Here is a 23,518-nt window from a genome sequence, read left to right as displayed (position 1 = left end):
GAGGATTTTTCTTGGGGGAAGGGGTTCAAAACTTTAGAAAAAAAATCCATTTAGGTCTTAATAGAGGCTTCCCCCCCCCACCCCCAAGATGATAACTTGATCAGGTTCTATTATTTGCTAAAGCAGTGGCTAGAGAGAAAGTTGTCTCCAAAAGTGAACTTTTGGCATTGCAAAAGTGCTTGTTGTCACTCCTTTAAGAGCAGTTGCCCCCTCATTCCTCCTGTAAGAGCAGTTGCCCCCTCATTCCCCCTCCCCCCAGCAAGAGATTCAGTTGTTAGACCTTATGTTTTTCTTCCTAAAAATAGGAAAAACAAAGTATCATGTAATATGAGAGGAGGAGTGGTCTACTGGTAATATTAGGAAATTATTTTTCACGGAGAGGGTGGTTGATGCCTGGAATGCCCTACCGATAGAGGTGGTGGAGGTTAAAATGTTGACGGAACTCCAAAAAGCTTGAGATAAACACAGAGGATCTCTAAGTAGAAAAAGAATGGTATAAACGGAAGAACTAAGGCTGGTACTAGGCAGACTTGCACGGTTTGTGTCCCATATATGGCAATTCGGTTTAGGATGGGCTGGGGAGGACTTCAATGGGATCTCCTGTGGGCGGGGTCTTATGCACATGGGGCCAACCTAGCCCATGTGCATAAGGCCATGCCCACAGGAGGAGCCTATGGCAACTGGGCCAATTCTGGTAGGCGAGGTCTTAGGCGCCTGGCCCAATCAGGCCCTAGGCCCACCATTCAGAGGATGGCAGGCCTGCCAGACGGACAGGCTTGGGACCCATCTGTCCGTCCAACTGAAAGTAAGTTGATGGGGGGTGGGGGTTAGGGGGGCTGTTCAGGGGTTTGGGGGTGATTGGGGATTCATGGAGACTCATGGGGGGTGCGGCGTGGGCAGGAGGGCTTGGGATCCCTCCTGCCTGTATTTGAGGGGGGGTGGAGGGTCGCCTTCCAGCAGGATGGGTTGGGCTTCCTCCTGCCGGTATTGTCTGGGGGGGAGTCGTGGGGGCTCGCGCCTCGGCAGGAGGGGTTGGGCTCCCTTCTGCCGGTATTGTCAGGAGGGTTGGGGTACAAGCAGGAGAGATTGGGCATCTCTCCTGCTGCGGTTTGCAGCAGTTTGGGAGGGGGGATCACAATCCCGATGGCGATCGTGGCAGGAGAGATTAGGCATCTCTCCTACCACAATCATTGCGGGGGGGGGAGAGGGAGGGGGGAGGATTCTGTAACCGATGCTGTTTTTGACAGATGCCGGTTACAAAATCTAGCTTTTAGGCGAAGGACTGGCCCTTCCTTCGCCTAAAAGATCTTGTTTTGGGCGTTTGGGACTTGGGCAATTTTGGGATTGATAATGTGTTCTAAGGTTAGACGTAGTGGTGGTCTGGGCAATTAAATTGCTGAACGTAGAGGTAGGCCATTCTAAAAAAAAAAAAAAAAAACTCTTTTTTTTTAGAATGGACATTTTCCCTGCTGCTACTTTCAGTGTTTAGGGGCTTAGGCTAAAATGGGATTTAGACCTTTTTTTAAAATTATACCCACCCCCCTGTGTATAAAAATAAAAAAGGAACGCCAATTAAAAATAGGAAAGCACAAAGAGAACAACAAAAAATACACATTTCAATCATCAAAATACATTGTGTTTTTTCAAGATGCTTTGCTGAAAACTTTCAATATATATGATTCAATACTAAAGCATCTGCCCCAAAAGCCTGTTGAAAGAAATGGGTTTTAAGTAGTGTTTTAAAGCCCTTAATGTTTCTCTGCTCTGATGTTTTTAGGAAGGCCTTTCCAGAGACTAGGTGCTAAATAGAAAAAGGCTTTTGCCTGTGCCGATTCCCATTTTGTTCTACTTACTCTCTTTCTCTCCTCGGTATTCTTTAATCTGGTCATTGCAACAACAGTTAGTCAGCTGAGGGCTTTGCACCAGGGCTCCTTTCAGAACCCTGCAATCCCGGAGCCTAGGTCTTGTGTCTGGATTTCACACTACATGATCACTGAGTAGCATCCCCAGGCCTAAACATTCAGAGGAGTGAAAGACGTGACCGAAAATTGAACCCAGATCCTCAAGAAAGCAGTGTACAGCAAGCAGCCATGCACGCTCTAATTGATGACTGACTTTAGCCTAGCTTTACAAAACATGAGGAACATTGTAAGAAGGAACCTTTGTGAACTGCAACAGTGTCATGTGTCCACGCCACATATAAACCATCAGAGCTGGAAGGGATTAAGTTTGTGTGAGTTACAAAGAAAGGATGAAAAACAGAGGAATCCTTGGCGTTGTAAAGATTGTGTGACTTTGGTGCTTGTAGAGGAATCAAAGCTGATATGCTGTTTGTCCTGCTTGTGAGTTAAATAGAACATACCAGTATGTAATATTTTTGTTTTATTCTGCTTTCAGTTTTTTAAAAAATACTTTGATTTCACCTTAATAAAGTAAAGGGATTTGGATTTAGCTGATGTCTTTTTCAGTAGCTCAAGGCTGTTACTTTCAGGTACTGGATGTATTTTCCTGTCCCCAGAGAGCTTACAATCTAAAGCAGTGGTCACTCTCAAACTCAAACCCTTTGCAGGGCCACATTTTGGATTTGTAAGTACTTGGAGGGCCTCAGAAAAAAATAGTTAATGTCTTATTAAAGAAATTACAATTTTGTATGATGTAAAACTCTTAGTCTTAATAATAATATTGTCATTTTTAGCTAAAGAGATGTATGATCAAGAAACTATTTTATTTTACTTTTCTGATCATGATAAACATAACGAGGGCCTCAAAATAGTACCTGGTGGATCGTGAGTTTCAGACCACTGATCTAAAGGGTCCTTTTATTTATTTAAAAATTTTCTTACCCACCTAGGATTAAATACAATTCATAAACAAATAAAAAGGGATAGGTAATGAAGCAAGAGGTTGGGGAAGGTTACCCACTTAATTTTCACTTAGCAGTATTCCTAATCCACTGTAAAATAATAAAATTTAAATGAATCAGTTAAAAGCGTCCTTAAAAAGCCAACTTTTTAGGATACTTTCAAACTTACTAAGTAATTTTTCTTCTCTTATGTTGATCAGGAGCGAATTCCAAATTTGAGAAGCTGTAACAGAAAAAATCACGTTCCTCCTTGAATAAATGAATTTTAGCAACGGGACTACTAGTAAAGATTTTTCTTCAGATCTTAAGGATTTTGTAGGAATATAGGTTATACATACAACAACAGTAGGGTATGCATACAACAATTTCTTCCATAAAACAAATACATTCTCTTAGACATCTACATATAGTAATGCCAGTATCCTCATGAATATCCAACAGTGACCAACCCAGGTCCCAAGTACCTAGCAGAATCCCAAGTAGTAAAATGGATTTTATGCTGCTTATCCTAGGAATAAGTAGTAGATTTCCCCAAGCCATCTCAACAGTGGCCTATGGACTTCTTTTAGGAAATTATCCAAACCTTGCTAAGCTAACTGCTTTCACCACATTCTCTGACAACGGAGGAGGTGGTGGAGACAGAGACTGTGTCTGAATTCAAGAAAGCATGGAATAGGTACATGGGATCTCTTAGAGCGAGGAAGAGATAATGGTTACTGCGGATGGGCAGACTGGATGGGCCATTTGGCCTTTTTCTACCATCATGTTTCTATGAATTCCAGAGTTAAGTACATGTTGTGTGAAGAAATATTTTATCCGGTCTGTTTTAAATCTACTACTTAGTACCTTCATCACATGCCCTCTAGTCCTAGTATTTTTGGGAACAGTAAACAAGTGATTCACATCTATCCTGGAATACTGCATCCAGCACTGGTTGGAGGACATGGTACTACTCAAAAGGGTTCAGAGAAGAGCGACTAAAATGGTTAAGAGGCTGAAGGAGTTGCCGTTCAGTGAAAGATTAGAGAAACTGGGCCTCTTCTCCCTTGAAACGAGGAGACTGAGAGGGGATATGATCGAAACAGTCAAGATAATGAAGGGAATAGACTTAGTAGATAAAGACAAGTTGTTCACCCTCTCCAAGGTGGAGAAAACGAGAGGGCATTCTCTAACGCAGGGGTGTCCAACCTTTTGGCTTCCCTGGGCCGCATTGGCCAAAAAAAATGTTTCTGGGGCCACATAAATGCGCAAATGCTGCAGCAAGACAGACGAGGGAGCAGGCAAGACGGTAAACACCTGGGGGCAGCAGAGGAAAACACTGCATCGCCCTCAACCGGGGCCACACAAAATACTTCATGGGGCCTCAGGTTGAACACCCCTGCTCTAAAGTTAAAAGGGGATAGATTCTGTACAAACGTAAGAAAGTTCTTCTTCACCCAGAGAGTGGTAGAAAACTGGAACGCTCTTCTGGAGGCTGTTGTAGGAGAAAACACCCTCTAGGGATTCAAGACAAAGTTAGACAAGTTCCTGCTAAACTGGAACGTACGCAGGTAAGGCTAGACTCAGTTAGGGCTCTGGTCCTTGACCTAGAGGCCGCCGTGGGAGTGGACTGGTCTGACCCAGCAGCGGCAATTCTTATGTTCTTATGTTCTAGACCTCTATCATGTCACCCCTGAGCCGCCTCTTCCCCAGGCTAAAGATCCTTAGCTGCTAGGGAAATCGTGCCATCCTTTTATCATTTTCATTGCCCTTCTCTAGTCTGTACCTCTTCTAATTCCACTATATCTTTTTTGAGATATGGCAACCATAATTGCACACAATATTTGGCATTATAACATTTTCATCTTTGTTTTCTTTCCTTTCCTGATAAATCCTAACATTCTATTTGCTTTCTTAGTCACTATCACACACTGAGCTGAGTGTTTCAATGTATCCTCAACAATGATATCTAGATCCTTTTCCTGGGCAGTGACTCCTAACATGGACACCTGTATCATATAGCTATAGTTTAGGTTCCTCTTTCCCACATGCATCACTTTGCACTTGCTCACATTAAACGTCGTCTGCCATTTTGACTCCCAGTCTCACAAGGTCTTCTTGCAATTTTTCACCTGTGATTGGTGGCTGCTTCTTAGGCATCTGCCGAGAACGGCGTCCTAAAGAGATTCAAGGCCTTACTGTTCCCCACACTCTTATAAAGGAAGAAGGCAGAAGTGCCCTTAGTAGCAGTTGTAAAAGTAGTCAGCGCAAGGCCAATGACATCTAATAGAAAACCCATGCAGTAGGACGAGCAATGTCTGAATATTTAGTGGCTCACAGACATAGCTTTGACTGCCATTACTGGGTGCAGATCAATGTGGAGATCCAGAGGGAGGAGAGTAAAACTGTTTCCATGAGCACGACCATTAATTTTGGATTCCTGTTTGGGTTAACGTCACACAGTTTGGTTACCACCATAATATTCAATTGTAGTTCTAACCCTTCTTTCCTTTTATTCCTGTTCGTCAATGTCTTTAAAAATTATCATTTCCCTGGTCTGTTTCTGTTTAAATTGTATTTTATTTGGCACATTGTTTTGGTGTTTTTGTACACCACCTAGAAGGCTTGATTGGGCGGTATAAGAAATTTTAAATAAACTTGAAACTACTGTTGTAGATTTCTATGTCCTTGGAGCTGGTGCTGGGTCCTTCCTCAGTCCTCCTCTGTCTCCTCCAAGCAGATCTCTTTACTGCTCTTCTCCTTGTTCTGTGAAGGCAGTACTGGTAAACTGGTCCCTTTTCCAGTTCCACTGTGATTCAGTGCAGCAGTTTTAATTGATTCTGTAGCTTTTTCTGCTCTTCTTCAGTGTTCTCTCTTATTTTTGCTAGACTGTGTGTGCATGAAAAACAGTTTTGGGCCTGATTCTATAAAGAGTGTCTAAAACATAGACACCAATTATTGTGGCACTTAGGCATCATTCTATTAAAAAAAAAAAACACCTAAAGTCCAATGGGTCTGCAGTGAAAGTCAATCACCTAAAGCAAAAAAAAAGAGAACTGCAGAATTGATGTACAAAGAACAGGAACTTTATTGGAAAGAATAAATTATAGTAATTTAACAAGTGGTTCTCATTTGTGAGAAGACGGGATCCAACACGGTCTGTGTTACTCCTTCAGGGGTCCTATTGGCAGAAATAATGAATTGAGATGTCCGTTGTGAATAACAAATGGTGAAGAGATGTGAAAGAAAGATGAGATTTGTCAATGGTGAAACAAGAGCCGAATTTTGTGAATAGGACTACCGCCGATAGACACGTGATAAATGGATAAACTCCTTAATGTGGTGCTGATGCAAGGGCAGGATATTAACACTAAATCAATTCTGTACATCAATTCTGCAATTCTCTTTTTTGCTTTGGGTGATTCTATAAAAGGCACACTTTTTATAGAATCATGTCTAGTGGTGTCCAAAGTAGGCTTAAGCATCGATAGGGGTCCTAACCTTAGGGACACCATATTTATACCAGGATTTTCTTGTCCTAAATACTGGTGCCTGAGTCTAAAACTCTACTCGATATGTGTACGGTTATCTTTATTTGATATATCACCTCTGTCGATATCAAAGCGGTTCACAACCACAACCACAAAGGTCCCTGCAGGTGCTGTATTGCTGAAAACAAAGGCCAATCCTAAACATGTAGATACGAACGCTATGGGGCTCATAAAAAAAAAGTCTAAAAAGTGGCCTAAATGGCTACTTGGATGATCAAAAAGCCTGATCGTCCAAATACCAATAATCAAAGCTGGTTTTAGACATATCTAAAACCAGCTTAGGCCTTTCCACTGCCTCTAACTGAACAGAGAGAAAAGAGGTGTTTTTAGAGGAAGGGAAAGGGCAGGAGGTGGGCCGACCTAGACCTAGGCGTGCAGCAGGTATAACCAAAATTTTAGGCAGGTTGCCTAGTCGGCACTTATACGTCAAAACAGGTATAAGTGCCGAAAAGGGGCCGCTGAGCTGATCGTGGCTGCTGCGATCAGCTCAGCGGCCCTTGCAACCTGCCTATCCCCCTACAGCAATGATCGCGGCAGGAGAGATGGCTCATCTCCCCTGCCGTGATCCACCCTTCCCCCCCCCCCCAATGATCAGGGCAGGAGGGAGCCCAAGCCCTCTTGCCCCGCGGCACCCCCGACCTCTCCGAGACTATCGGGGCAGGAGGGGGCCCAAGCCCTCCTGCCCGTGATACCCAACCTCCCCGGGCAGAATCCGTTGGGGCCAAGAGGGAGCCCAAGCCCTCCTGGCCCAGCGATCTTCCCCCCTCACCACATGATCCGGCCAGAAGGGAGCCCAAGCCCTCCTGACCCGCCGATCTCCCACCTCCCCCCACCACACGATCCGGCCAGGAGGGAGCCCAAGCCCTCCTGGTCCGTGACCCCCTCTAACCCCCACCCCCCTCGAAAATACAGGCAGGAGGGATACCAGGCCCTCCTGCCCCGTGATCTCCAAACCCCTCCCTGGGCAGAATCCGTTGGGGCCAGGAGGGAGCCCAAGCCCTCCTGGCCCGGCGACCTCCCCCCTTCCTCCCACCACACGGTCTGGCCAGGAGGGAGCCCAAGCCCTCCTGGCCCGCCGATCTCCCCCCCCCCCCCCGCCACACGATCCAGCCAGGAGGGAGCCCAAGCCCTCCTGGCCCACCATTCTTCCCCCCACCATACGATCCGGCCAGGAGGGAGCCCAAGCCCTCCTGGCCCATGACCTCCTCTAACCCCCACCCCCCACAAAAATATGGGCAGGAGGGATCCCAGGCCCTCCTGCCCTCAATGCAACCCTCCCAACGACCGAACCCCCGATCGGCCTCCCTGCCGACCCATAACCCCCCCACCGACCCCCCCCCCCACTCCACTTCCCCAGTGTATATTTTTACATTTTAGATGTATCTTAGCTTTGTGTAATTGGGATTTACAGGGAAGTAATCAACAGGGGCTACTGTTAAGATGTATTATTACAGCGGAGGAGTAGCCTAGTGGTTGGCATGGTATCCTGAGAATCTAAGGATCCAGGTTCAGTTCTCACTACAGCTCCTTGTGACCCTGGGCAAGTCCCCATTACTAGGGTTACTAGACCTGCCTCGACACGCCCCGGTTCCGCCCCAATCCCGCCTCAGCCCCGCCTCCAGCCCCGCCCCCTGCTGCCTGTTTTCGGGCAGCACATCTGCGCATGAGCGGATGCAACGCAATGACATCATGTGCATGTGACATCATCACGTCGTATCCGCGCATGCGCGGATGTCCTCCTGCCTGAAGGATAGCTTTTCAAAACCCGGACCAAGTGCCGGGTTTTGAAAAGCCGTCTAGATCCCTGGACATGTCCTCAGAAGGAGAAATCTGGACGTCTGGTAACCCTACCCATTAGCCTAGCTACAAAATAAGGAACTGTATATAATATGTATTGTAAACTGTTTCGATTGTAGCCACATAAAGGCAGTATATCACGTCCTATCTTATTTCATTAGTAACTAGGGCTCATTGCATAAAAGGGGCTTGTGCTAAAACAGAAAATGTGTAAACAATAAATAATGTCAAAATCCTGCTTTATGTACACCTAGAACCCAAATAACACTTCGAAAAAGCACCATAATGGGGTTTTTTAAGTATAAATTTCTAGCGTCATTTCTGTTAAATAGTAAATGAAGGGGCACATGTAATCCTTGCATACATTCCTTGTAGAAGTTTTCTGTTCCTGATTGAACTGCTGAAAACAGGTTGTATGTGCCAAGAAATTACAAGGCCATTTTCTCTCTGTGTCTTACATCTTGAGCTTTAGAGAGATAAGAAACATTACTAGACCTTAGATGGAAACTTCCCACTACCCCCCCCCCCCCTTATGTTTGCTCCAATGTATCCTGTTACCAAATATGTTTTTTCCTACGGTCATATGCTGAAAAAAACTGACCCATGTATAATGCTATATAAATGGTTGTAGCACTCATAATAAATGGAACATTTCCTTGGACATGACGTAGCCTGTTCTTTCTAAGGAAGCATCCCCAGATGCATCTGCCTTACAAACGACAGAGTATGTGTGTGAGGCAGTATTGGGACCAGAACCGTTTCAGTAAATAGGTATTACAAACATTTGTTGTAAATGTCAGTATTAATACAGTTTTAAAGCCTTGCAATGAAATGATTGAGCACTCACTTCAAATCATTTTAGCAGTAGAGGCTTACATTACATAGCGTACCAGTTTAGCCAGTAACCGAGGATGGCAGCTTCTGAGGGGTGGCACATTGCAGCAGCTGCAGTCAGAACAAAACAAAAGGTTTGAGAGCCACGCAAACTTCAAAAATCATCAGTGGTTACCTTTACCCACAGGAGTGTAGGCAAGTTTCAAGCAGCCAGTTTATCTTGGGAAATGGATTTGGGAAATTGTCTTCATTATCTAAGATGATTTTTTTAAGTTTGGGTGGCTGTCACACCCATTGCCTTGCTTTGACTGTAGCTACTATGTGACACCTCTCAGAAGTTAATCCAAAAACAGAAGCAGAGTGCGCCTGTTCTTCAAATGAGCCACACTTTAAGAGCAACCAATGGTAAAATCATCTGGCACATCATTTCTGTGACCTTCATTTTTAGTGGTACTACAGCACTAAAACTTTAATTATCTAACTGCTTTTTATGAATTGGCCTTCCTTTTATGACTACTGTTCATTGTCTGGTTTGTCATTCACAAGGACTCCTGGCGCAGGCTTTTTAGCTGAAACATGGCCCGTGTCGAGTCAAACGATGTGCCGGATGATTTCTGTATGTATTTTATCATCGATTGCTCAAAAAATGTTGTTCGTTTGAAGATCAGGCGCACTCTGCTTCTGTTTTTGGATTTGCTGCTGTCTGTGCAGAGCTGACTATCTCCGATGTTTGATCCATTAGCTCTCAGAAGTCCACATTTTGGCACCTAGGTTTTGGCATCTTATACAGAATTGACTCCATAACACAGTATGGGCCTGATTCTGTATAGGATGCTGGTATCGGCGGCCGCTGATCTCGTGTCAATCCAATGCAGAATCGTGTCTGTACTCCCGGAGAGACACCTAAAATGTAGGCTAATATTTTGCAGGCTTACATTTCAGGCAAGTGCCTCTTGTCTATGGAGATGCGTACTGACTGCATATGCCATAATATGATTGATATGTGTGATTGACATGCAAGATTTATAGATGAGATAATTCATATGTACTGCATGTGCCATCGTGATTTACATGCAAAATTAACAAATGCAAGAAATTCCTATGTACTGTGTGTGCCATCGCGTGATTGACATGCGAGATTGACATGAGATAATTCCTATGTACTGCGTGTGCCGACGTGATTGGCATGCAAGATTGACATGCGAGATAATTCCTATGTACTGCGTGTGCCATCACGTGATTGACATGTGAGATAATTCCTATGTACTGCATGTGCTGTCATGATTGACATGTGAAATTGACATGCAAGATAATTCCTATGTATGCGTGTGCCGACGTGATTGACATGCGAGATTGACATGTGAGATATTTCCTATGTACTGCATGTGCCATCGCATGATTGACATGTGAGATAATTACTATGTAATGCGTGTGCCATCGTGTAATTGACATGCATGATTGACATGCGATAATTCCTATGTACTGTGTGTGCCGTCACATGATTGACATGCAAGATAATTCCTATGTACTGTGTGTGCCGTCACATGATTGACATGCGAGATAATTCCTATGTACTGCGTGTGCCGTCACATGATTGACATGCAAAATAATTCCTATGTACTGCATGTGCTGTCATGTGATTGACATGTGTGATTAACTTGTGAGATTGACCTGCAAGATAATTCATAGGTACTGCATGTGCCATCATCATTGACATGCAAAATTGACATATAAGATAATTCCTATATACTGTGTGTGCGATCACATGATTGACATGTGAGATTGACATGTGAGATAATTTATATGTACTGCGTGTGCCATCGCGTGATTGACATGTGAGATTGAAGTGTGAGATAATTCCTATGTATTGCGTGTGCCGTTGTGATTGCCATGCGAGATAATTCCTGTGTACTGGGTGTGCCATCGTGATTGACATGCAAAATTGACATGCAAGATAATTCCTATGTACTGTGTGCGTCATCATGTGACTGACATGCATGATTGACATGCGAGATTGACGAGAGATAATTCATATGTACTGCATGTGCCATCGTGATTGACATGCGAAATTAACATGCAAGATAATTCCTATGTACTGCGTGTGCCATCGTATTATTGACATGCATGTACCATCATGTGACTGACATGCAATCGGCAGCTGCTGATAGCAGCAGCATATACAGAATCCGGCTGTTATTGTTTAGTATATCTTAGTTATTCACAGTGAAGAACCTGCAATATCTAACAATCCAGAGAAGACTTAAAAGTACAGAATGAACTTTAAAGATTGCTGAGCAGTGAGCTGCATTCCTCCCTTTTCTGTGTACACCTATTATATAATGCGTGGCTTTTAAATAATTTTCTGTTCCATAAAAAAAAAACTACTCTTAATGGTTTAAAAATTCAAAACAGAAAAAAGTCTAATTCTTTTAATCTTTTTTTTTTTTCCTTTAGCGTTTTACGATGGGATAATGAGACAGATGTCTCTCAACTGGAAGGACATTTTGACATTGTTATGTGTGCTGACTGGTAAGTACATAAAATCATAAAACTCGTGTTAGGAAAAATAGCTTTGCTGGAGTAATTGTACTGTGCTGCTCGCTAAGCAAAGTCAACAAATGAAGCACAAAGCCACCTTAACCTCAACAAATTAATATTCATCTCCGTGTGACAGTTATGAGGTAGTCTTCTATCAGGCAGTAACTTCTACCACATTATTTCCCAAAGATTGATTTTGAGAAGCATTTCCATTTTCTGAAATTGCCTCTGTTTCATGCTTGACGTATCAGTAAATGGACGACTTAGGCAAATTGCAAATAATTATGGCTCAGTGAGGAACAGTCTGCAGAAAAGGGAGTTTATCAACACAAACAGCTCAATTAGCTTGCTTCTTATCAAAGATCTGACTATTGATATAAGAGGATGTGTGTGTATATTATATATATCTATAACTATATCTATATAGATATGTAAAGATTTCTCCTTCCTTCCTCCCCATTTAAAATTGGGCTGCATATCTTTAGACCCAGATTATTAAATTGGCTTTTTGCAAGCACGTTTCAAAATTGCATTCACAAGTTGTATTGTTGTAATACAATGAAGCTGCCTGTTTAAAATCCCTGCTCAAAGCCTAATTAATTTTAATTTTTATTTGAGGGTTTTAACATGTTTTTATTTGATTGTGTTTCATTAATAAAAGCACAATTGGTGATTTGTCTCCAAATTAGCATATTTAACCACCTTGCCTTTTCAATATTGTATTGTGGCATAAGGCTTCTTGTACGGCATATATTTTGCCTCTGGAAATCCACAAACGGTGCAAAAGGGAGTTTTGTCTTACCCTGGAAGAAAGAGTAGTGTTGGAAGATGAAATAGCTATAAGTCTTGTTGATTTTGGATATCTCAGATTTCTGGGGGAAAAATGAGATCTAAGATTTTGTCTACACTTTAATCTTTCTAATTATAAGAGCCAGCTTATTAGATAATGAATTCATTGGATAGCTGAATTATAGCTTTTTTAAGCACATGAAGGAATTCTTAAGAAATTAAGAGAAATTGTTCTATTGTTTTCTTAAACAAAATACCCTTTCAGTTTCCTCTTCATAAAATATTTCCACTATAGTCCTTTGGTGCTACTTATGCAAATTGTGTTTCTTTTCAATAAAAGTAACTGATTTGCCTTAATGAGCATAGACGGCACTTTTCTTATTCTTATTCTTGTGTTGGCTGATACTGGGTGTTAACGGTACTTTGTTCTGAACACATTTAACTTCAGAGAAAAGTTCTTTGTCATCCCCCCTTCCTCCCCCCCCAAAAAAGGGGACAAGCACACATTTTCTTAACTGATCACTAATAACAGGCCTCAGAGATGCATCAGCTTATTGAAACAAGGATCTGAGCAAGTAATTTAGTAAATGCCTTCCTCGTCAAATACAGGAATAGATGCTTCAAGTTTCATTGCAGAGATGAAGTTAATGCCGAGTGGAATTAGATCAGATTAGGCACAAAAGTCAGATCAGGGCATTGGCGGACATGAGCATTAGGATAATATCCTTCTTGAAGGCTTGAACAGAGCTCGCATATGGATGTTCTCCAAATTACGTGGGAGAAGCAATGTCTTGGCTTTGCTGTGCTTTCTGTTTGTCACACACCAGGGTTATCCTATTTTTCATTGAGGAGAGCAGCAGAAGCAGCAAGACTTAATTCTGCGTTAATATTTCTGAATGATACTCCTCCCGGATTGTTGAACAAATATATTCTCATTTGGATGTGTAGCGTAGCTAGCCGCTGCTTGCATTAACATTGTAAATATGTACATTCATTTTGGTATAGTTAGACTATTAAGTAAGATGTAGGAAAACACGGATCAGTAACACTTAATACATGAAGGCTTGCTTGCTGTTAATGGAGTGTGAATTTTGTCTGCACTGATGGTTTTGCCGTAGCTTAGTGCAGTGCTTCTCAGCTGGGTCCCGGAGCACCCCCTTGCCAGTCAGTTTTTTTTAGGATATCCACAGTGAATATGCATGAAAGAAATGTGCATATAATGGAGGCAGTGTGGCCCATATTCTCTAAATGGCGCTCTACCAGTGCCTAAGATAAGTGAAAAATGCCATTTAAAAGAGGGCTTAAAGCACAATTCAAGGCACCTACCAGCGCCTAAAAAAAATCCCCCAGCAACAGAATTACACCTCCGGAGGCACTTTACGGTGACTAATGGCAAACATCTACAGTGGCGTTAGGCGGCCATAAAACATCTACGTGGAAATGTAGGCCTGAAAACCCTGGCCCTACCTTTCCGGCGCCTGCCTTTGCCGGAGACGTGATTCCGTCTTTGCCGGCGGTCACTTTTAAAGCGGCTTCCAACAATGGCGGCGTTTAGAGAATCTGAGCCTATATGTAAATCGAGTTTCTGCATATTCATTGTGGATATCCTGAAAACCTGACTGACAAGGGATTACTCCAGGACTGAGTTCAGAAACATTAGCTTAATGAATGGCAAATGTTCATTTCGGTTCATTAAATAGTGAAGTCTGTAATATCATTGTGCCGGGTCTATCATTAAAGGCTGCTGCAAAAAATGAGCAGAAAAGTATCGTTTTACAAAGTGTTTTCCACATGTTTTTCACTCAGGAAAGGACTCTTATAAAATCATGCAAAGTAGGTCCACCCAGGGCAGGATTAATTCGTCGAGGGTCCCTAGGCACCCAAGTACACTGGCCCCCTGCCCCGCCCCACCCCATCAGGCGCCCAGGCGGAAACAGGAAGGTGCGTCAGAGGGAAGCTTTGGGCAAGCAGCACCGCTTGCACAATTACAGTTCCCGTTGCCTTTCTTACCCGTGTTGCTTGCTTGTCTTACTTTCCATCGATGGGGGGGGGGGGGCCCACGTTTCCGATCGATGCTGGAGGGGTCCATCGCTGTTTGGAAAAAACAATGTTGATGCCCTCCTTCATCGGGCCCCCCTGACCATTTTGGGCCCTAGGTATGTAATCCTACCCTGGGTGCACCCAAAGGCATAGTTTCAGCAAAGGTGTGATAAAGGCGTGTATTGAATATGCACATAAAAGCATAGAATGCATGCATAAATTTGTACTTTAGAGCAGGTGCAAATCTGTGCACTATTGAGGCTGGTTCTGGGAGCCTCTTTTATAAAGGCACACAAGTGCTTATGTTGCCTTTATAAAATAGATGACGTTTGGATTTTTTCACAAAGGCATCCTGTTATGAAATGAGCCCCATATTTTGAACTGCACAATTTGCATACAGTAGTTGTTACTTATGGGAAAACAAGGATAACCCTTTCATGTTTCACCTGATGGAGAATGTTGAATTAAAAGAAGTCCTTGCAGCCTCTGGTCTGTCTGCTCAGTTCAACTATTGACAGTAAATGGTGCATTTCTTTTCATGCAGTATTTCAAATAAAACCTGACATTTGAAGACAGTAGGTTCTGAATATAGTGCATAATACATAGGCTGCGGTTAGTTGCATACTTCATTATCAATCAGTACAACCTGGGATTAGAGCTGGAGACTGAAGCAGAAGCCTGTGCTCAAATATTAGGTACATGGATTAAATTCTTTTTGAAGTATTTCCAGCAAGGGTAGTATTGTCTGATTCTCTGAATAGCTAACCAGTTCTACTGTGTGATCGCATTTACATCAAAACAAGCTCTATTCATAAACCTGCTGCAAACCCACACTGAGATCAGTGTAAAAATGTTCATGATTACAATTGGGGATATGTTTATATTCTTCAGTTATTCATGTATTCATGTATTTACATTGAAACATTCATATACATTCAGTACAGGCAGAGGGATATAGGGAGAACAAGATGTTCTCTTTGCAAAGCAATAAAGCTCATAAGGTCTCTGCAAAATTTAAGAGCCATGGTTAATTGTATAAAATATAGACGAGAGACTGTGTAAAGTATTTACTGCCTGTATTTCAGTAGTCAGCACTATCACAGGCTGCTGGGACTTCTTATTCCGTGTCCCTCTTACCTTCATCTCATTTCTTAAAAGGACAGCATATATAGAAATGAAATATAATTAGTTTATGCCCCCTACCAGCAGATGGAGACAGAGAACAGAACGTTTCCGATGACATCATCACTGCTCGAAAGAGCGGCGCAGCCCTGGAACTTGCCAAAATTTTAAGTCCAAAATAGCAAAAAAAAAAAACCAACAAAACCCACTAAGAAGGAAATGACAACTTTGGTTTTATACATTTCATCTGCAATTGTTCCGTGTCCCTTGTATTTTTGTTTTGTTTCTGTTGTTTTATATTTATTTATTGATGACTTGTGTGAACCACTTTGTTGCCATTGTACAAAGGTTGGTATATCAAAGTTTTATGAAGACCACAGATTTGTTTGGTTAACTTTAAGAAACAAGCCTTGAGTCAGTGTAACATCAACTCCACAACCATTGCACCTCCCAACATCACTGTCTATGTCAGAGGAATCCCTCATCATTATCCAATAGTATGCTGCCTTTAACCCTTCAGGGATTCAAACACTGAACTACAAACCGCTCCCACAATGGCAAGCGTTCCTTACCACATCCCAATGAATACTTTTGAAAGAGAGTGTAATGAACCCCTCAGAATTAGTTTGCCACTAGACATGCACTGGCCCTTGTGCTAGATCAGCAATACCCTCAATAACATAGATAGAAACCAGGAAATATGCAAAATGTATCCCCCAATTACAAAATGTCTCAAATCTCCCTCCACCCCCTCCCACAAAATTATAAACCCAAACCAAACATTAAAAAAAGATGTAATCAATATAGACTAGGGATCTCAAAGTCTCTCCTTGAGGGCCACAATCCAGTCGGGTTTTCAGGATTTCCCCAATGAATATGCATTGAAAGCAGTGCATGCACATAGATCTCATGCATATTCATTGGGGGAAATCCTGAAAACCCGACTGGATTGCAGCCCTCAAGGAGGGACTTTGAGATCCCTGATATAGACAGAACCAGAGAAAGGTAGGTAGGAAGAAAGAAGTGAGAGCCAGGACCCACCTTTATTTTCCAGAGAAGCCACACCTCTGATTCTTGCTGTCATACAGATCTTGCCCATAAGTTCCATAATCAGGGCCATGCTTGTGTTCAGACTGTCTAACAGCAGTAGACATACTGCCGTGGGGATGTGTGTTAATGTCCTTTCAAGAGTCAGCCCTCCCACTACCTCCCTTTAGGGCCCAGGGAGAGGAATAACATGCAGGCCAAGCCTAGTGCCATGATAACTTTGGCAGCCTAGATTCCAGGCCACTTGCCTCACACTTATAACATTTAAAGATTATACGGTTCAAGTACTGAATTTTCCCCCTGGCTAACTTTTCTTCACTCTTGAGCTTATAATTGACTTACAATAGGTTGCAACCCTGTCAGTTCAATATATGCTAGGGGGCTCCATGGACTTTCATACTTATCCAGAAGGGGTTTTCTTGTCCAGGCTCCAACCAGTGCTGGGACGAGAGTATAAGGGCATGGGTGGGCAGGGAATAACATAGGCAGCAGGAGCCATTCAGAAGATAGATGGAAGTGCTGCAGAAAAACAATAAGAAGTCATCAATACAATAGTGATAATATACAAACTTCAAAACAAAATAAGACTGCACAAGGGTATAGCCTAAGGGATCTAACCAGTTGGAATCCTAGGCCACTCCTAGAGCATCCCAGAATACCCTGGGAGAGAGGCCTAAGATTAAGGACCCTCCTATGAGAGGGGCCTTAAGCACCTGGACCAATCAGGTCATTAGGCCCCTCCCTGGTGCTCCCACGATGTACCGGGAAGGGGAAGGCCCACCATTCAGTGGAGGCGGGCCTGCCGGCCAGAGGGAGTAAGCATCCCTCTAGCCAGCTAACTAAAGAAGGTACTGGTGGGGTCCGAGTGGACTTGGGAGAGAGGTCGGGATGCCGGAGGATGTCTCAGGGGGTGGGGTTCTGGCAGGAGAGACTAGGCATCATTTCTGCTGCTGATCTTTGGGATCCAGCAGGAGGGACTGGACACTTCTCCTGCCTCCAACATTCAGGGGTAGGGGGGGGCGGCTTTGGGGGTTCCAGCAGGAGGGACTGGGCATCCCTCCTGCCAGTAGTCTTCGTGGAGGGGACAGGTCCCTGCCATGGCTGCTAAACTGATTGCAGCTGGGAGATTCCCTTGCTACGATCAGTTCAGCGGCCGTGTCTATTTGAAATGTAGGCCTGCATGCACCTATCGTGGCCCAAGGGAGATGCCTAGGGCCATCTAAGCTCACCTAAGGCCATTCCTGGGTGAAACCATGCCCACGCCTTGGGTGATCTTATGAAGAACGTCTTCCCATATGAAAAATGTCTGAGCAGACTACGCTTATATTCTCTCGAAGAACGCAGAGAAATGGGGGACATGATAGAAACATTCAAATACCTCACGGGTCGCATTGAGATGGAGGATGAAATCTTCTTTCCTACAGGTCCCATGGTGACAAGAGGGCATCCGCTAAAACTCAGGGGGGGAGGTTTCATGGGTACACCAGGAAATACTTCTTCACCGAAAGGGTAATTGATCGATGGAATAGTCTTCCACGTCAGGTAGTCGAGGCCAGTAACACGCTAGACTTCAAGGGACGATGGGACAGACAGGTGGGGTCGCTCAAGAGGAATGCTTAATAGATGGAATCTCGAGGGAGGGAGGGTTCTTGAGTGGGCAGACTTGTTGGGCCGTCATACTATATGTTTCTATGTTTAGGTGGCCTACACACCTCCCTAGGCTTGTGAAGATGCCTATGTAGGCAGCCTGATTGGCTGGTTAGACAGCTGTAGGACCCTTTATAGAATTTGCACCTAAATGCTCCAACTGTGGCCTTGAGCACTAAGGACAAATTCTGTAACCAGCGCCTAATGTTAGGCACCTATTTTGGAGGTGCCCAACTAGACAGGCTCCTATCTAAATTAAATAAGAAGCTCAATTAAGCTAAAAAACAGGTCTAAGTGCCCAGAATGTATCCAAAGTGACCAGATGACCACTGCAGACACAAAGTAAAGAACCCCACACCCCCCCCAGTGATCACTGAGCCCCCCCCCCACACACACACACACCGCCATACAAATCATAATAAAAATGTACATACCTGCCTCCCAAACCTCAGCACCTGGCATAGGAAAGCCTAGTAGAGCTACACAGAGGTGGCTTAAGTAGTCTGGACCATAGAGAGGAGGACTCAGGCCCATAAGCCACTCTAACCACTGCATTCATGATGGAAAATGTGAGTCCACCAAAAAAAACCCCAAACTCTACTGTACTGCCATATAGGTGGCACCTGTAACCATAAGGGCTATTGGGGTTGTAGACAGGTTACAATTATGGCGGTTTACATATTATATATGTTATCAAGGTGAAGAATATAGTGAGCTCCTGGAGGAAAAGTCCATAAAAAATTATTATCCAGGTAGACATGAGCGAACCATTACTCATTTTGTGGAAATGAACTATGGGAACTAGACCTACTTTTTGGGATCTACTTGCAGCCCAGGCTGGCAACGTTCAGAAGTAAGAACACTGACTTTGATGGACCTTGGCCTGACTATTGTACTTTTCTTGTGGTCTTTATGCTTTGGATCCAGAAGGCCTTATTTGAGGATCTTAATCAAGGACCCATGATAGAATCAGTGAGAACCTCTTTAGTTGATGCTTTATATGATCTAATTTGTATACCCAGGAAGAATATGGCTACAGTGGCGATTAGTTGTAGTGGTCTCTGGCTTAGGCATTGTTGCCACCTCAAAAGCACTGCTCAGTATACTTCTGTTTAAAGGCTGCTTGTTCAGGAAGAATTTGGAAAGATCTAGGGCATCACCTCCTGGAGGATAGGTGCAATGTACAGTAAGGGGCAGAAGAAAGAATTAGAAGACCATTCACAACTGATTACCATTGTAGCCATATACTTCCTGATTATACAAATGAAATCATATGTTGCTTATAGAGCTTTAAGTTATCTGCAATAATATGATTTGATTATTTTGCTGAGCTGTTTGTACTTTTTATCATAATTAGTGCTATATGACATCTCTTTGGCCGCTTTTTGGACTGTGGGTTGATTGGAAGGACTTGAAGCATCACGAGGATGGATCAGAAGTGTTTGGATGTGCCAGGGAATAGGACTGGAGGGGATTGAGGATATTGGGAGGGGGGGGAGTAAGGAAAAAGAAGGGCCTGAGGGTGTGTGTGTGTATGGGGGGGTGTTTAGGATTTGCTATACTGCCTTTCTATGGTACAACCAAAGTGATTTACATATATTATAAGCAGGCACTTTCTCTAAGTTTTGTATCTGGTGCAATGGAGGGTTTTGACTTACCCAGAATCACAAGGAGCTGCTCTTGAGAATGCAAGATTGAAGAAAATGGGATTTTCTGGACCAGTACTTACAACAATGCTGAAGACATAAGAATATCTACCTCTCAGGAGGATTTTTGAAGTCTGGTGCAGGAACAAGACCTGTCACTATGAAAAAACTGTTCCCTGAACATCCTGGACTTCCTGTGTGGGGAGGCTAGACTAGAAAATAATGTGGTGCACATTTCATGCAGTTAACCCGCTGCAACCACAGGAACGGGCAAAGATTATATATACTTATCACTGGTGCAGGAACAAAACCTTTTACTGCTCCACATGATCGATAAAAGGCTTTGATCCTGTGGTGAACACCACCCAACGCAGCTCCCCAGCGTGCGGCTCCATCCCTCCCCCCTCGTGGGTCTGGCGGCTCCAGCCCACCTACCCCCCTCACTCACAGGTCTGGCAGCTCCAGCCCACCCTCCCTTGCTCATGGGTCCAATGGCTATAGCTCACACCCCCGCCCCCTTCCTCATGGATCTATCGGGTCCAGCCGGCTTCCCTCCCTCCCTGGAAAACTCTGGGGTGGCCCACATTATCTTTCTGGGTTATTTTTTTTCTGCTACTTTGCCTATCTACGCAGGCTCAGGACAAAAAAGGGAAAGTGGATGGAGGGAACGGCCTCATGCTTGAAAGACCAAGCATTTCTCAATAGACCGATTTATGGATTGTTTCTTGTAAGTTTTATTTTACTTGATTGTTAGGAGGGAGGGTGGGGCAAAATAATTGTATATTATGCTCTGTAAGTTCATTGTGCTTTGCTTGAAATATTATTCATAGGTGGTACTTGATTGCACACTTGTAGTTTGGAAATTCAACAAAGATTTAAAAAAAAAAGAAAGAAAGAAAAGAAAATGCTCACAACTTTGAGGCTACTCCCCAATGAAGTTTGAAAGTAGGCTGGTTGGGATAGATGTCATTGACACATGCTGGGAAGATATATATGATGGCTCTGTCTCAGCTCATTAGAGTCCAAAGTGGCTCCAGCTTGAAAATTAATGAAGACCACAGCTCTATACAAATAGGGGGGAAATCAATGAATAGCGTCCAAAATTAGGGACCAGGACGTTTTGCTCTAAGCTAGTGGAGAGGAGATTGTAGCATAGTGGTTAGAGCTCCAGCCTCAGCACCCTGAGATTTTGGGTCCAAACCTCGTGCTGCTCCTTGTGACCCTAGGTAAGTCACTTAATCCTTCACTGCCCCAAGTTCTTTACATAGACTGTGAGCCCACCGGGACAGAGAGGGAAAACGTTTGAAGTACCTGTATGTAACCACTTTGAGTGTGGTTGTATAACTACAAAAAGGCAGTATTTGTGTCCCAATCCCTTTCCCTGATGTCATAATGCCTCATTCCACCAATAAAAGCCAACCTCATCAGTGATGTCACAATGGCTTCATTGTTCTATACTTGGCTCACTTCTGATATTGTATTGGAAGGGAGTGTGGTGCAGTGATTAGAGCTACAGCCTTAGCACCCTGAGGTTGTGGGTTCAAACCTCACTCTGCTTCTCGTGACCCTGGGCAAGTCACTTAATCCTCCACGGCCTCAGGTACATTAGATAGATTATGAGCCCACCGGGTCAGATAGGGAAAATGCTTGAAGTACCTGTATGTAAACTGCTTTGAGTGTGGCTGTATAACTACAAAAAGGCAGTATACAAGTCCCAATCCCTTCCCTGGCATGTCAAGGCAGAATGACTTTTACAAAATACTAGCTTAGCGTGCATTTTGCATATAACTTTGGGTATGAGCATTTACACCTGCCAAAAGGTAGTGGAAATGTTGGCGCCCAGCTGATGGCAGTCAGGCACACAAATGCAAATATTGTCTAACAATATGCCTAATTTCTAGGGATGCCCCTACCCTGCCTATGTTCCATCTAAGGCTATGCCCTCTTTGGATTTTCATGCTATGAAACTTAGGTGCACATATTATAGAATAGGGTGTAGGGCTGATCTACATGTAACTCCTAATTACTGCCAATTAAATGCTTGTTAATACTAGCAATTGATTGCTAGCGCCTAATTGGCTAATGAGTTTATGGGTGGATCTGCTGTTCATGCCCCGAATTGTGTGTCTGTGGGCGACCTATACAGAACCTGGCAGATGGCGTGCACTTTTTGTGAAAAGCGTGCGCTCACATAGTTTCAAAAAGAAAATTCTCATAAACAACATGGAAAACAATAGACAAATACTTTCCAGCTGCGTGCCCCTGGTATTAGAATGCTTATTTGAAAATTATCCTGCTGAAAGTGTCGTTTACAGCATGATTGTCCATTTGTGCACTAAGAGCTTACCTGTCCTTTCCTGACCTACTCAAGTAGTGAGGCAGGAGCTCGCGGTTTCTTGTAGGCCGTGATAAGCTGCATTGTCGTGCACAGACTGAAATCCTAAAATTGATTTTTCTCTGAGAACATCTTATCCCTCAGTGCGGTTGGTAAAGTGGTGTGCAGCAGCTTCTCAAATTACCTCTTTGTCTTTCATCCAGTTTGAGAACTGTGGATGCAGTCGGGCTGCCTCAGCTTTCTAGATATCATTTTCTTCAAGGCGCCTTGGAATCTGAGAAAATTAGCCTATACTTATTTCCTTCCTTTTACGGTCACTGCCTTTTTATTGTAGTGTTTTCTAAACTCATTCTTAGAGTTTTAAGACTCCCATGCATTGTGAAAAAGAAGGATAGCACCCAATGCATGGAACTAAAAGTCAAACGAATTGTAGGTGATAACATTTTTTTTTTTTTTCTAAGAATGAGCTACAGTATATTCATTATCTGGACAGTACGGATGAAAATCCATAGCTCTAGCAATCTAGTCACAAATGTATTAAACTGAAATGAAATTAATGACATTTTATATGCAGAATTAGGGCTTTATAAAATCGTCTACCCTGCAGGGGATGTATATGCATGTTTCCATTATGGAAGAAATTCAATATATGGTACCAAATGTTAGGCACAAAAATGGATGCAAGGCACCGAACAGAGTAGAAATGGCAGATCTACCTGAAAACACACTTGTGCCCCCATTTATAGAATAGCACCTAAGTGTTTCCATGTTGGTGTACAAAGGAAGTGTGGCATGAGTGGAGCATGGGCGGGCCAGGTGCATTCCCTGAAATGTGCACAGTTATAGAATTTGGAGGATCCATGCCCAACTTGTGCGCCGGAATTTACTCCTGCTGTCAGTTGCTGTAACTCCTCATGTTCAAAGTTGAGCGCCAATGCTAGCACTGCAAACTATTCAAAAAAGGGTGCCGACCCTGGAATGCTTATTATAGAATACCGTTCAGGGTCAATTTTTTCGGCACTGATTTTTGACGTAAGTTTACCCAGGCCAAAGCTGCTGCTTCCTTTCCAGCACTTAGTTTAGAGCACAACAGGGGGGGGTGAGTATCAGGAGGGAGGGGGCAGTGGAACTCCCAACTGGCGATCTTCCCTCTCCCCCTCAAACACACTGACCCTGGAAGAAAGACACTAAAGGATCACCTTTTTTGTGCCTTGATTGTCTCGTCGTTGAGGCCTCCTTGGGCTCCCTTTAAATGTGGATAATATGCAGAAGATGAGGGGGGGGGGACGGGACACACAAGGAAATCAAAGGTGGGGGCATTCAAATCCGA

At 43.5% G+C, this 23,518-nt stretch overlaps 1 protein-coding gene across 1 annotated transcript in view; it reads left to right on the top strand.

Moving 5' to 3' along the window:
* The window catches only part of CAMKMT (calmodulin-lysine N-methyltransferase), a 688,167-nt gene that overhangs the window by 578,891 nt on the left and 85,758 nt on the right, over positions 1–23,518 (top strand). Inside the window, exon 8 of the mRNA XM_033936811.1 lies at positions 11,479–11,553. Coding sequence (XP_033792702.1) covers positions 11,479–11,553 — 75 coding nt within the window. The remainder of the gene's footprint in view (positions 1–11,478; positions 11,554–23,518) is intronic.

This window comes from Geotrypetes seraphini, chromosome 3, assembly GCF_902459505.1.
Source record: "Geotrypetes seraphini chromosome 3, aGeoSer1.1, whole genome shotgun sequence".
Taxonomy (NCBI): domain Eukaryota; kingdom Metazoa; phylum Chordata; class Amphibia; order Gymnophiona; family Dermophiidae; genus Geotrypetes; species Geotrypetes seraphini.
This window is presented reverse-complemented; position numbering and strand designations above follow the sequence as displayed.